Source organism: Pteropus vampyrus, unplaced genomic scaffold (genome assembly GCF_000151845.1).
Source record: "Pteropus vampyrus isolate Shadow unplaced genomic scaffold, Pvam_2.0 Scaffold12861, whole genome shotgun sequence".
Classification (NCBI taxonomy): Eukaryota; Metazoa; Chordata; class Mammalia; order Chiroptera; family Pteropodidae; genus Pteropus; species Pteropus vampyrus.
The window spans coordinates 66,787-79,885 of NW_011901642.1; the positions used below are offsets into that span (position 1 = coordinate 66,787).

The 13,099-nt window shown below is 33.6% G+C and overlaps 1 protein-coding gene across 2 annotated transcripts in view; it reads left to right on the top strand.

Moving 5' to 3' along the window:
- LOC105310838 (meckelin-like) overlaps positions 1-12,794 on the top strand; it is a 34,299-nt gene extending 21,505 nt beyond the window's left edge. Inside the window, exons 7-16 of one of the 2 annotated variants that reach the window (XM_011386940.2) lie at positions 1,965-2,027; positions 4,134-4,288; positions 4,406-4,514; positions 5,528-5,614; positions 5,934-5,999; positions 7,694-7,850; positions 8,402-8,525; positions 9,814-9,919; positions 11,485-11,541; positions 12,597-12,794. In XM_011386940.2, the coding sequence (XP_011385242.2) occupies positions 1,965-2,027; positions 4,134-4,288; positions 4,406-4,514; positions 5,528-5,614; positions 5,934-5,999; positions 7,694-7,850; positions 8,402-8,525; positions 9,814-9,919; positions 11,485-11,541; positions 12,597-12,779 (1,107 nt within the window). In that variant the 3' untranslated portion in view covers positions 12,780-12,794. The remainder of the gene's footprint in view (positions 1-1,964; positions 2,028-4,133; positions 4,289-4,405; positions 4,515-5,527; positions 5,615-5,933; positions 6,000-7,693; positions 7,851-8,401; positions 8,526-9,813; positions 9,920-11,484; positions 11,542-12,596) is intronic. The other variant, XM_023526868.1, reaches the window with a different exon arrangement.
- Positions 12,795-13,099: the final 305 nt, after the last annotated feature.

Consider the following 13,099-nt stretch of genomic DNA (forward strand, 5'->3'; position numbering starts at 1 on the left):
TGTACTTTTGAGGGGGGCTGGGTCCAGGATACAATAAAAAAAAAATACAATCAAGGATCTCACATTGTAGTGAGTCTTTTTAGTCTTTTTTAATTTAGAACAGAGCCCCTGCTCTGTTTTGCTTTTATGTTTCTTTCTTTCTTTCTTTTTTTTTTTTTACTTTTTTTGCTTTAATGACATCAGTTCTTGCATAAAGCCAGCTTCCATGTAAAGTGTCCCACAATCTGGATTTTTCTTATTTTCTCATGATTAGATTTAGTGAAATATCTTTAAGCAAGAATATGATATAAATGTGTGTATAGCCCATTACATCAAAACAAGGAGCACATAATGTCAGATTGTCCAATTATTGATGATGCTAAATTTGATTGCGTGGTTGTAGTAGCGTTTGCCACTTCTCTCTATTGTAAAGGTACTGTGATTAATAAGTTAATCTGAGATTTTACTTTGAGACTATGTAAATATCCATTTTAGCAGCCATTGATAAACTTTGTCTGAATCAGTTATTAAATTGGTTATTTCAAAATGATTTCACAATTTTATTTTCTTTGTATATATTAGTTAGCAATCTCTTGTAAAGAGCACTTTCTTTCTGTGCCTTTTTTTTTTTTTTTTGCTCTACTGTGAACTCATGGACTTTTTGTTTATTGTGTTTTATAATCTGTTACAGTTATTTTTCTTTTCAAAGCTCAAATTATCCCAAATTTGTACTTTCCTTTGAGATAGCTCTTGTGTTATTTTGACATGTCTCCATCAGTCTTTAGGCATTACCTTGGTTTCTCTATAACATGTTTCATACTCAACCAATATAATTATGATTTTAAATAGTCACATAATACTGTAGTTTATGCCACAAATATTACCTCCATTAAATATCTAGGTTTTCTGTTTTTAATAATATTGCTGTCATTCATTTTATTCATATAGATATGTTTTTCCTTTTGGAGAGATTATTGCCTTAAGATAAACTTCCTCAGCATTTCTACATTCCTGGGTTAAAGAGTATAGATTTTGTTTTATGAAAGGATTATGCAACTTTAATACTATAACTGGCACTATCTATGGCTTCATTTTATATGCATTTGCCAGTACTGTTGTCATTGCTTTCCATTTTTACTAGTTTTTTTATGTGGTTCAACTTTCTATGCATGTTTTTTCTTACAAAATGAGAGCTTTTGCTTATTGAAGAGGTGGAAACAGTGACTCATAATTTTATTTTAAGTTTTTTTGATAGCCGTGGTACCATGTTTCATATGAGTTGGTTTTATCTCCTCTGTCCATGTCCAGAGAACTTATTTTGAGTGGTGCTTCTCAGTGTCTTTTAGCAATATATGCAGATAAGATTTAAAGCAGTGCTTAGAGAGGCTTGTATTTGAAGCTTTCAGGGCACATGTATGCTTTGGTCTCATCCTGGAGATTCTGATTCATTTGGTTTGGAAGGAAGCCATGCATTTTCTGTTTTTAGGAAATTCCACAGATGATTCTGCTGCCCACCATTTTGGAATTTTAAATATTAGTTACTCAACATATCAGTCACCTGTTGCTTAGAAATCATTCACAAACATTTCTTTTTTTATTACTTTCTAACTTAATATAATATAATAATCCTAAATCAGCAGATGTTAAGCATTCAGTACTAAGTCAGTATCTAGGTTTTCTATTTTGTGACACTTTGTTTTTTGTAGTAGTGAAGTGGGCATAATAGTTTTTTAGATTATAGAAACGCGTTTCCCTGTATCTTCTGCCTAAGTGACATGATTTTGTAATGCAGTCCTATTTGTATAATTGACATTGGTTTGCATTATTTCTTATATTCCCATTAGAATCTACTTTTCTAATAATGTTGAGAAAGTAATATTCATCTTTTAACATTCAACAATATGTGTATTAATATCTTCCTAACAGTGTAAGATTAAGGAATATTCATTTGAACTCAAAAGTAAAATTCAGCTTTTTGCTTGCAGGGCATGTCTTTCACTTCAGAATGGTTTGCAAAGTATTTGCAATCAGCAGCAGCTGCTTGTTGGGTAAGGTTAGATTTTTTTTTATTAGTTTCAAGTTACAGTACATCATAAGTTTGGATTTTTAAAAAGTAATTTTATATCATTTTGAAGAATCGTACTATTTTTTCCTCAGATAATAAAATATTTCTCTCTATTTCTATATATCTCCTTGGTCATATACTATGAGAAGAATAAACCCTTTCTAGTAGATTAAAAGAGAATAAAAGAAATAAAGAAATAAAAGAATAAAAGAAATAAAATGTTACTTATTTCATACTTTGTTGTATACAAATTTAATATCTGTACGCTTATTCAGCTGGAATTTAGTGTTAGGGGAAACTGATTCATACTGTCATTTAGTAAATGTTTATTGATGACCTACTCTGTGCCAGGCCCTATTCTTAAGTTAGGTTATGTATTTCAGAAAAAGATAGAAAAAAAATCTCTTGTGGAATTATTGTCTAAGTATAATTGTCATGTCAGATGATGCTAAGTGCTATGAAGACAAATAAATCAGGATAACGTAGAGAATGGAAGGAGGTGCTATTTTATTTTGGGTGGTAGGACAGGCATCTCTAAGAGGATGATATTTGAGTAGAGACCTGAAGGAAGCGAGAGTGCGCCATGTAAAGGGAAGAATGTTCTAAGCAGAAATCATAACAAGTACAGAGGTTCCAAAGCAGGAGTTATCTGGTTTTTTCATACTTAAACTGGAAATAGGCTGGGGTGGCTGGAGTACAGTGAGCAGGGAAAGTGGAAAAATGAGTTCAGGGATGAAGGGAGTGTCTGTGGCAAGGACCTGGAGCTTACTTTAAGGGAAGTAGAAAGATTTTATGCTAAGGAAGACATGATCGAACTTCAGTTTTTCAAATGATCACTCTAGCACAGAGAGTAGATTATGTTGGAGCAAGGACAGAAGCAGGGAGACTATTTAGGAGAGTATTAGAGTAATGCAAGTAAGGGATGGTGGACCCAAGGACAAGGGTGGTACTACTGTAGGAATGAGACACACTTTTGGATATGCTTCTGGATATATTTTGAAGATTGAGCCAACATGATTTACTGAAGAGTTTGATATAAGAAGGGAGAAAAAGAAGATCACTCCAATATTTTGACATGAATAACTGTAAAACTGGAAATGCCTTTTTCTGATAGGGAGAATCGAGAAAGAAGTTTTAGGGGCAAACTCAGTAAATTATCTTATTATTCATAAAACAAATTACTTAAACAAAATATATTAGATTTATATATATAAGATCTAATATGCATTTTTTCAAATATAATTATTCTACTTAATAGCTTTTAGTTAGTTCTTTCAATTGCTTGTCTTTATATTTCAGCCTAAAATGTACACATTATTCTTCTGACATATGGCAAGTTCTAATGTACTTAAACTAGAGGAAAGGTATCAAAAAGTAAAAAAAAAAAAAAAGAAGAGTTGGTAAAATAGGTAAAATTAAAATCAGGCCTTATTTTTTGTGGTTGCGTTTTTCTTTTTTTATTATTATTATTAGTTTCAAATACAGTACATCGGTTCAATATTTATATAGTTTATAAAACAATCCCCCTAATTGTTCTTTCTCTCTTCTGGCTCTCTACCTAGCCATTACATTAATGCTAACTGCATTCTCTATGCTGTGCTCCCCATCCCCATGACCATCTATCAACTAGTAATTTGTATTTCTTTAACCCTTAACCCCTTTCTTCCACCTCCCAACTTCCCTCTCCTCTGGCTGTCACCAAATTGTCCTTTATATTTGTGTGTCTGTTTTTGATTAGTTTGGTTTTTTTGTTCCTTAGATTCTGCATATAAATGAAATCGTAAGGTATTTATCTTTCTCTGTTTGACTTATTTCACTCAGCATAATAACTTGTAGGTCCATGTCGTTGCAAATGGTAGGATTTCATTTTTTTAAGGGCTGAGTAATAGTCCATTGTATATATGAACCATAACTTCTTGATCCAACTGTCTGTTGATGGGCATTTAGGTTGCTTCCATACCTAGGCTATTGTAAATTGTGCTGCCATGAACATAGGGTTGCATACATCTTTATGATCAAGCCTTATTTTATATCAACTTTTGCTTAGGGTTTTAAAATCCATATATTTCTTGCCATTGTTCTGTTGTAGGTGTATGCCAATCTAACATCTTGCCAAGCTCTTGGAAATATGTGTGTGATGAACATGAATTCTTATGACTCTACCACTTTTGATGCATGTTGGCTGTTTCAGTTTGTCTTTGAAAATACTGCTGGACTGCGCACTGTTCATTCTATTCCATTTTGGTAAGGCTATTCTGATTGATGAACTGTCATTTTAACCAAATTCAGTGTAGTTACTTTCACAAATATTAATAATAAATATTGCTTCTCCACTATTAAAATAATTGTAATTATTTATAGGAGGCAGAATCTTCCTTGGCTGTTCTACGGAGATCAACTAGGATTAGCACCTCAAGTACTCAGTACTACACCTCTTCCTACAAATTTCAGTTTTAAAGGACAAAACCAGGTACAAGTCACTATATTATTAAAGCATAACTACATTTTGATTTATAATTTGAAAAGGTAATAAGAATATTACTAGTTATAACTCTTGCTTCCTTAGGCTATTTTTAAAAATTTAATTACTAAACTAAATCTAAACATCAGCTAATTATAGTAACTAAACAATATAGAGTTTAGCTGTCTTACTTGAGTACATATGTGGATATGTCTGGATTACACGAGTATGGCAGTAAGTAGTACTTGTGGTGTTGGGAAGGGTAGGTTTCATCACCAAATGCAAAACAGTCTCTGTCCTTCTATATCTAAATATTTAAGAAGTGCTTCCAAGCACTGATAGGCTCTGTGCCATTTCTCTAGCACTTCACAGGTCCAAATTCTCACCTCCAACTTTTTGACCTTGTAGAATTAAGTAATAGGTTATCTCCTCCTCTACCCCTCACCCCACAATTTAACAAGTTTGAAACACTGCCCCTCAATTCTGAAATAATAGCTTTCATGCAAAAAAAAAAGGTTCTATTTACTTTAGGTGTGTTCGGTCATAGAGATACTTGATTTTGCTTCAAAGTAAAGGTAGTTAAATTTAATATTTGATCTCTGGGGGAAAAAAAGGATCAGTCATCAATGAAAATTTCTTTTTCTTTTTTCCCCCCTCTTTAATTGCCACCCCCCCTCTTCCACCCCTGACCTCTGACCTATGAATATTGCCATTTCCCCTTAGGAACTGGATCTCTGAAGGTGGGGCATCCCCTCCCACACACTCATGGAGTGCACCTTGGGTCTGGTGCACCTGGGGCCTGGCACCTCCGGGGCCTAGTGCATCTAGCACACTCGGGGAACCTGGCGCACCCAGTGTATGGTCCGTGGCTCCACCTGGGGCGCGAACCCAAGACGTTCTGTGTGTAAAGCAGACGTGCTAACCACTATACTATGGAGCCACCCCCTGAAAATTTCTTTATAGAATATTATATTGCTTTTAGAGTATGTGATATTATTTTTTTCTTATTTTTCTTTAACCAGAATACAAAAATGAAATTTGTTGCTGCTTCCTATGATGTAAAGGGAAATTTTCTCAAGTGGCAAACTTTGGAAGGTGGTGTTTTACAGGTGAGAATGATTCAAACTAAAATTTTACTAATGTGCCTCCTTTTTGCCTGAGAAAAGACCAGGTTATTGTTTGAATGGAGCATCAATTGTATCTGCAGTTAATTTTTTTCTTGTGCTTTAAATTGGAATTTCTTAAAACCACTTTGAGTTATGACTTTAATTTATAACAAAGATGCTCCCTTAACTTTTCATACCTTTAGTACATGAAATAAATATTATGTAAAGCATGTATTCATGTTGTTGGGGCTTAAGAATGCTTGACTAGAAAAGCAAAGAACATTTATGAGAGATGTTTATCAGTTGTATTCTTTTGCTGTAGCTTTGTCCAGACACAGAGATCAGACTAAATGCTGCATATTCTTTTGGAACAACCTATCAACAAAATGTAAGTTTGAACTGTATTAGTCTGTTTTTTAGCTTCTTTTTCACCTCAGCATAATTGGAATAATCTTTGAATTTTTGAAATTGGAAATGTTTTTAATAGTAATGAATAATTTCACTGATTAATATAATTTTATTATCTGGGTACAGAAAATCATAACCACCATAAGAGTACCTTGTTCCCTACAGTGTCTTATATATCATATGATGTTAAATTTTCATAATTGTTGATTCACTAGGCGTATAGTTCTTAAAAGTAATGTCTACTTCAGAACATTTTAGACTAAAGTAAAAATATTATTTTTAGTGACTGATAAAAATGTTACTCCTCCTTCCTCTACTCCCTAGTAACAATAAAATGCTTCCTTTTCTCTCGCTCCATTCTTCCCTCTCACCTTCCCTCCCTGACTGTCCTTCCTTTGGTAACCCATTTTGAAATTACTATATGGTACAAAGGAATATTATGGACCATTAAACATTTGAAAGACATTCACTAGTCTACAAAAATACTTCTTGATTAAATGCATATACACACACCATAGAACAAAACTGTGATTCCAGTTTTGTTAAAAGCACAATGAAAAACACCATAATGGGAAACACTGGAAGAAAATAAACATTTTTAACAGTGGTTATGTCTGAATGGTGATTTTTTTTTCATATTTTACAGATTTTCTCTCATGAGCATGAATTTATTTTTTTAATTAGAAATGACATATTATTTCCAAAAAAAAAAAAAAAAAAAAAGATGTGTGTCTACCATGGTCAGAAGAATCAACACTTGTTAAATGCTTATTGCTATGTATTCAGCATTTTGTCAATGTTATCTGATCTTTGAACTACTTATGTGAGATACATATTATCTGTGCTTCACAGATGAGGAAATGGTGCTCAGTGAGATTAGGTAATTTACTCAAGGTTTTGCATCAAGTAAATTGTGTAGCCAGGGTTCTGTTAAGTTTAAAAACTGTGAGTTTTCCCTCTGACTTGGTTGCCTCTCACGTAGATCCACAGCCTAATAGAGAAAACAACTATATAGGCAAAGAATTGCAAAGAATGTGATACATGTTGTTATATTAAGTATGTACAAGGTACCATACTGGCATAAAGGAGGGGTTATCAGCAATTCCTGGGGAAGGAGAGAAAGGCTTCACAGTGTGAGTGATGCTGGGCTTGTAGAATGAATATGAGTTTGCCAGGAGAGCACAGTGGGGGAGGGAATGTCAGACAGAAACAACATTTGCAATGGCAGAGACATAGAATAGCATAGCATTTTTAGGGACTGCATGTAGATTAGTATGAATGGACCATAGACTGATAAGGAGCAGTGGGAGATAAGCCTGGCTTTGTTAAGGGGGGCCAAATCATAGCAAAGTACATAAGAGAAAGAATTACGACTTTGTCCCATAAAACAGGAGTTTTTAACCCTCTTCACTACTGGACCCTTAATGTTACGAATGAAGGCATGCCCTCTCCAGCTGGGTTTTAGGGCAAGAACCAGGCAGTTCTTTACTTTTAGTTTTCTTGGTCCTCATAAAAAATCATATTTACAGTATTCATGTTTTGGAAGGTACATAGAAATGCATATAAACAAGGTAATTTAAAGATATGTTATTTTATAAAATAAACTTTGAAATATAATAAATATGCTTTCTAATTTTCAGTTGGGGTGCTTTTATTTTTAATTTTATTTTCCAGTGTGAGATTTCTATCTCTAATATTTTAACCAACTTTCCTACTCCTATATTTTATGATGTGTACCTTGAATATAATGATGAAAATCAACACCAATATATTTGGGCTGTGCCTGTGTTAAACCTAAATCTTCAACACAATAAAATATTTGTGAACCAAGGTAAGACATCCATACATACCACTCTTTCTCTGAGCTGAACCTAATAAGTCAACCAACCTGATAATTTAATAAACCACAGATTATAAGTTCACAGATTCCTCTTATTATATAGCATGCTAAAAAACTAAAACAATAAGATTGCTGATATATTTAGAAATTATTATAAAATGTGTCAGGCTTATTATTATGAAATTATTGCTAAAAATGTATCCTGAGAAAAATTAGTAGAACTGTAAATTAGGGCTTCAAGTGGTCCTCAAGCTACTTTCTGGACAAATTAGTTTCTTTTGTTGTTTCCCATATTATAAAATCCTGCTTGTTCAGGTAATTTGCAGGGAAAATTCTTCCAAACTGATGAAAAGTCTAAACAATCAGAAAACATTCAAGCAAGATGGGTAAGACTATTAGCAGAAATTTCTTTCAGCAATAGCTTTTTTTAATTTACTGCCATCTTATCTAAAACAAGATGTAAACTCCTTGAGAGCCATCTTAAACAATTTGAAGGTGTTTTTTGAATGCCATCTTTTTTTTTTTTCTTTTTATGATAAAAGACAGTAACTCTGGCAAGTGGCTTCTGACTCGGCGCATTTTCTTAGTGGATGCACTAAGTGGACGAGAAAATGACTTAGGAAGTCAGCCAAGATTAATTCGAATTGCTACACAAATATCACTGAGGTAAACAAATGTCTAATGCAGTAAATTAGGCTTGGACTATATGGCAAAATAGAAAGTGTTTATCAATAATTATCAAATGAAAATAATAAGGACAACTGAATTGAAACTAAACATAAGGTTATTTTAGATATCTGTGTAAATTGGTATATGCCAATAGAGATGAGGAGCAAAGAGGAGAATTACAACAGAAGAGCTTAAGGAGTTTTGTAAAAATTCACATTCCAGGCCTCACTTTAGACCTGCTGAATTAGAATGGATTGAAAGTAGAGGGAAGATGAATATTAGTGGGCTGAAATGGGTGTGCTAAAAAAAGCCTGCCAGGTGATTGCAGTCGGCAGGCCTCTGTCTTCATCATCTTTAATAGCTACTGTTTTAGGTTGGCCCTGATTAACTAACAACCCCTCCCTCTTCCTAGGCTACTTAAACAATGACCCTAATTTATGATAGAGCCATGCAGCCCTTATTTCTCTTTTCTAGTGCGAGATTTCTATCTCTAAGACCTTAACCAACTTTCCCATTCCATTATTTTATGATATATACTTTGAATATGCTGTTGAAAATCAGCACTATCATCTTACATTAGTCTGGCACTTCGATATACATTGTTTTCTCATTGTTATTTCATTTTGATATTTTTAACAATCGTGTGAGATAGGCAGTACAGAAGCTTTGTCATGTATCTTGCCGAAATCCAAAAGTACTATGTTTTTAGCATTCCCTCAATCTGCTAATGTAGCATCCCTAGTAAAAATGAAATCGAACCTGGTCAGGCCTGACTTGATTTTGGTGAAATGATGGTGGCCCCTGGTGGTTGGCATTTTCCTTTCTGAGTTTTCAAACTGTACATTACCAATATGTTGAATTCAGCAAAATGTACCATACTATATGCCATAAACAGTACTAGAACCGACATATTTTGTTAAGAATTCATTTTTCTCTTTTGAAAATCAGTATTTATTTGCCTTTCTCCAGGCTTCATGTAACACTTTTCTTTTGAGTATTCCTCAAAGATGATTCATAATACTTTGGTGGTTTCATTTGTAAACTTCATAGGACCTAGATTGAGAAGAATTTCTAATTTGTGTATTTTACTATTAAAGTTTTGATCACTTAAGATAGCTCGTGTTGTTGCCATTAGTTTATGTTTAACCTTCCCTGGTCTTTATTAAGTGGTTGGTACTGAGATTACTAAGGCTGTCCATGTTAAATTCAGAAGAAACGAGAAGTTAAATGTATGTTTAAGAGCCTAGATGTATTTATAATGAGAAGCGTATTTTCTTTTAAACAGCATCCACCTTGTACCCAACACAAAAAATGGAAACATCTACCCGCCCTTAATTACCATTGCATACAGTGACATTGATATCAAAGATCCCAACAGCCAGTCTGTAAAGGTGAGTTCCTTACTAATCAGTGCTTCTGTAGATGTTAATATGGTATGCAGTTTACATTGTGGTCCAAAGGCAATTAGTCCTTATTCAAGTTTTACATAAACACTGTTCTTTATATAGTCTATTTTTAATTATTTTTTTATTAATAATGGTAAGAGGTGAGTCCTTATGGATTCTGGTTATAAAAAAAAGCAAGAATTAAGTTTTTTAGCAGATAGCATCACCAACAGTAGGACATCCCTCTTCAGGATCCTGGGGTATGCTGAGTGAGATGCAGTGTCTGCTCCTGTTCTTTTTGGCCACCTTATTCCTGTTAGGAATTTATATCCTTGCCTAATTAAACCAGGAACTCTACAGTGGGTATGTGTGTTCTCACCAGTCTTGCCTACTTGAAGACACACTTTAGCAGGCAGAAAGAGATTTAAATGATCGACTTTGTAACTAATAGTGTTAAAATGAACTAGAGAATTCAGTTTGGACTTGCAGCTAAGTAAGCTTCCTACTACTTCCCCACCTCAATTAAACTTAACCACAGAACTAAAGGCCTCCGCTGCCTAGCAGGGCCTGTATTTAGAACAGAGACTGTGTACACCATGAGACAGGCTGCACCAAAGAGAATGAGCCTGGAGAAGACTGAGCCATACATGTTCAGTTCCTCCTCCCAACCCACCCAGTAGAGAAAGCATCCTGCTTTGAAGAGGTAAATGAGAGAGTGATAGAGATCTAAACCAGAGGTAATCTTTTACACTTTTTCCTCAGAGAGATTAAGTGGTTATTCCCTTCCTTCTCTGGAAACATGAGAAATGGAGGGATAAGCATTTCTTACCTCCAAGACTCACTAATAGCTTTTAATTTCCCCTATTTTACTTTTCTGAATTTTAATGTTCTAGTTTCTTCAGCTAGTGCTTTTGGCCTCCCTGTTGTGCTTGTACTTAATTTATACTTAGGTACTACTAGATTTAGGCTTTCGTTAAGCAAAATGTAGGCACGTAACAACTTTTCTCTGAAATATTTACATCCTTGTTTGTATTATTACCTAATCCAATGTTAAAATTATTTTCCAATGCCTGAGCTTGTATACACTGTAATAAGAGTAGAACATCCAGAAAAAAAGGCTTAGTAACACAAATTTGGTTTAAAATTTCCTGGAGTGATCATATTTGAGTATATTTTAATATAAAACATTCCTGGATCTTTCTTTTAAATACTTTTCTTGGCCAAAATATTCCAAACTAGTCTTGACAGATTAAAAAATAAAAGAGAGAAAAAGTCTTGAGGAAATCATGAAACTATACTGACAAAGTTCACCTAAAATTGATTCTAATTGTAGAGTGTACAGTTCTTTCACCATTTCTTAATTTCTCATGACAGGTGTTAACAAAAATTCTACATTAGTTTTGAGCAGTCAGCAACATCTCTGCTCTCTCACCAACAGCAGATAACCTTTCCATATTTTATGAGCAGATCGAGACCATCCAATATGAATTCACTCACATTTCCTCTTTAATACTTCAGAATCTCTGTGATATAATTTCAGTATAGCTAATTTGCTTTCTTTTAAATATCAGATTTCTTTCTCTGTCAAATATGAAATGGATCAAGGAGAAGCACATGTCCAGACAGATGTGAGTTTATTTTAACCTGTTAAAATTTTTATAGTATATTTTTTAATTGAAAAATATTTTTAGCTATATAGGAAAGTTGTCAAAATAAATTTGTCATATATCCTTTACCCAACCTTTCCTAATGTTAACATGTTACATAACTATTGTATAATGATTATAAAAAAGAAATTAATATTAATGTAGTCCTATTAAATAATCTACTCTTTGAATTTCACAAGTTTTCTCACTGTCTTTTTTTCTGTTTGAGGACATAGTCCAGGATTGTATATTGCTTTTTGCTGTCACATCCCCTTTAATCTGGGACAGTTCTCCAGTCATTCTTTGTCTTTCATGACTGACCCTAACACTTTTGAAAGGGTACTGGTCAATTATTTTGGCCTTCCTTTGGATTTATCTGATATTTTCCCATGATTAAATGTAGTTTTAGCACAGATACCACAGAAATCTTGCTGTGCCCTTCTTAATGAATTATATCAGAAGGTACTTGATGTCAGTAGTCTTACTACTGATGTTAACTTTGGTCATATGACTAAGATAGTGTCTGCAGAGTTCTCCACTGTATTTTACCATTTATAATTAATAAATATCTTGTGGGGAGAGACTTTAAGATCACGGAAATAGCCTACTTATTTTTCTTTTGCTGTCTAATCTTAGCATCCATTGACAATTCTTTCCTATAAAAAGCATTACTGTGATATTTGTGTGATGATGATTTTCTGTTTCCATCATTTCTTCTGTATTTGTCATTTGTAATTCTATAAAGAGGAGCTGTCCCTTTGAACACATTGATTTATTTATTCAGTTATTTATTTAAATCAGTAAGAACTTGTGGATATTTATTTATTCTTGTGATTATAATCCAGTACTATCTATTTTCTTTGTCAAATTTTCCCACATTTGGCCATTGGGAGTTCCTTCAGTCTAGCTCCTATGTCCTTCAAGTATACCCCCCACCATCACTTATTGAGTACTTTCTTACTTTCTATTTACAGTATTTTTGAACAGTTATTAGAGAAATTACATGAACTTCTAAATTTTCTTTTTTTTTTCTTTAGATTGCTTTGGGTGTGTTGGGTGGGCTAGCTGTTTTATCATCTCTTTTGAAGACAGCAGGGTGGAAGAGGCGCATTGGGAGTCCCATGATTGATTTACAGGTATGTTCTCAGGAATTTTTAAGTGTATTTTTATCTTTCACTGTTTTATATCCTCCTAATAAGACACAGCTAGAGGATATGTAAAAAGTTTGCCTTGAGTTTCTCTGGGATATATAACTAGGGAGAGATATATGCACATCTCATTTCCCTCCCACATACAGTACAACTGACAGTGCTATTCTTGTTTCCTCACATCTTTGCCAATATGTGATATTTTTCCAGGCTTTCCGTTTCTTACCAATCTGGTCGCACAATTAGTATGTCATTGTTGATTTAATTTTCATTTCTGCGATTACTCTTCATATGCTTTACTAACCATTTGGATTTTCCTGTCTTTGAACTGCCTGTTTATATCCCTTACTCATTTTTCTATTAGATTTCCAGTTTTTTTAGTTTATTTAAAG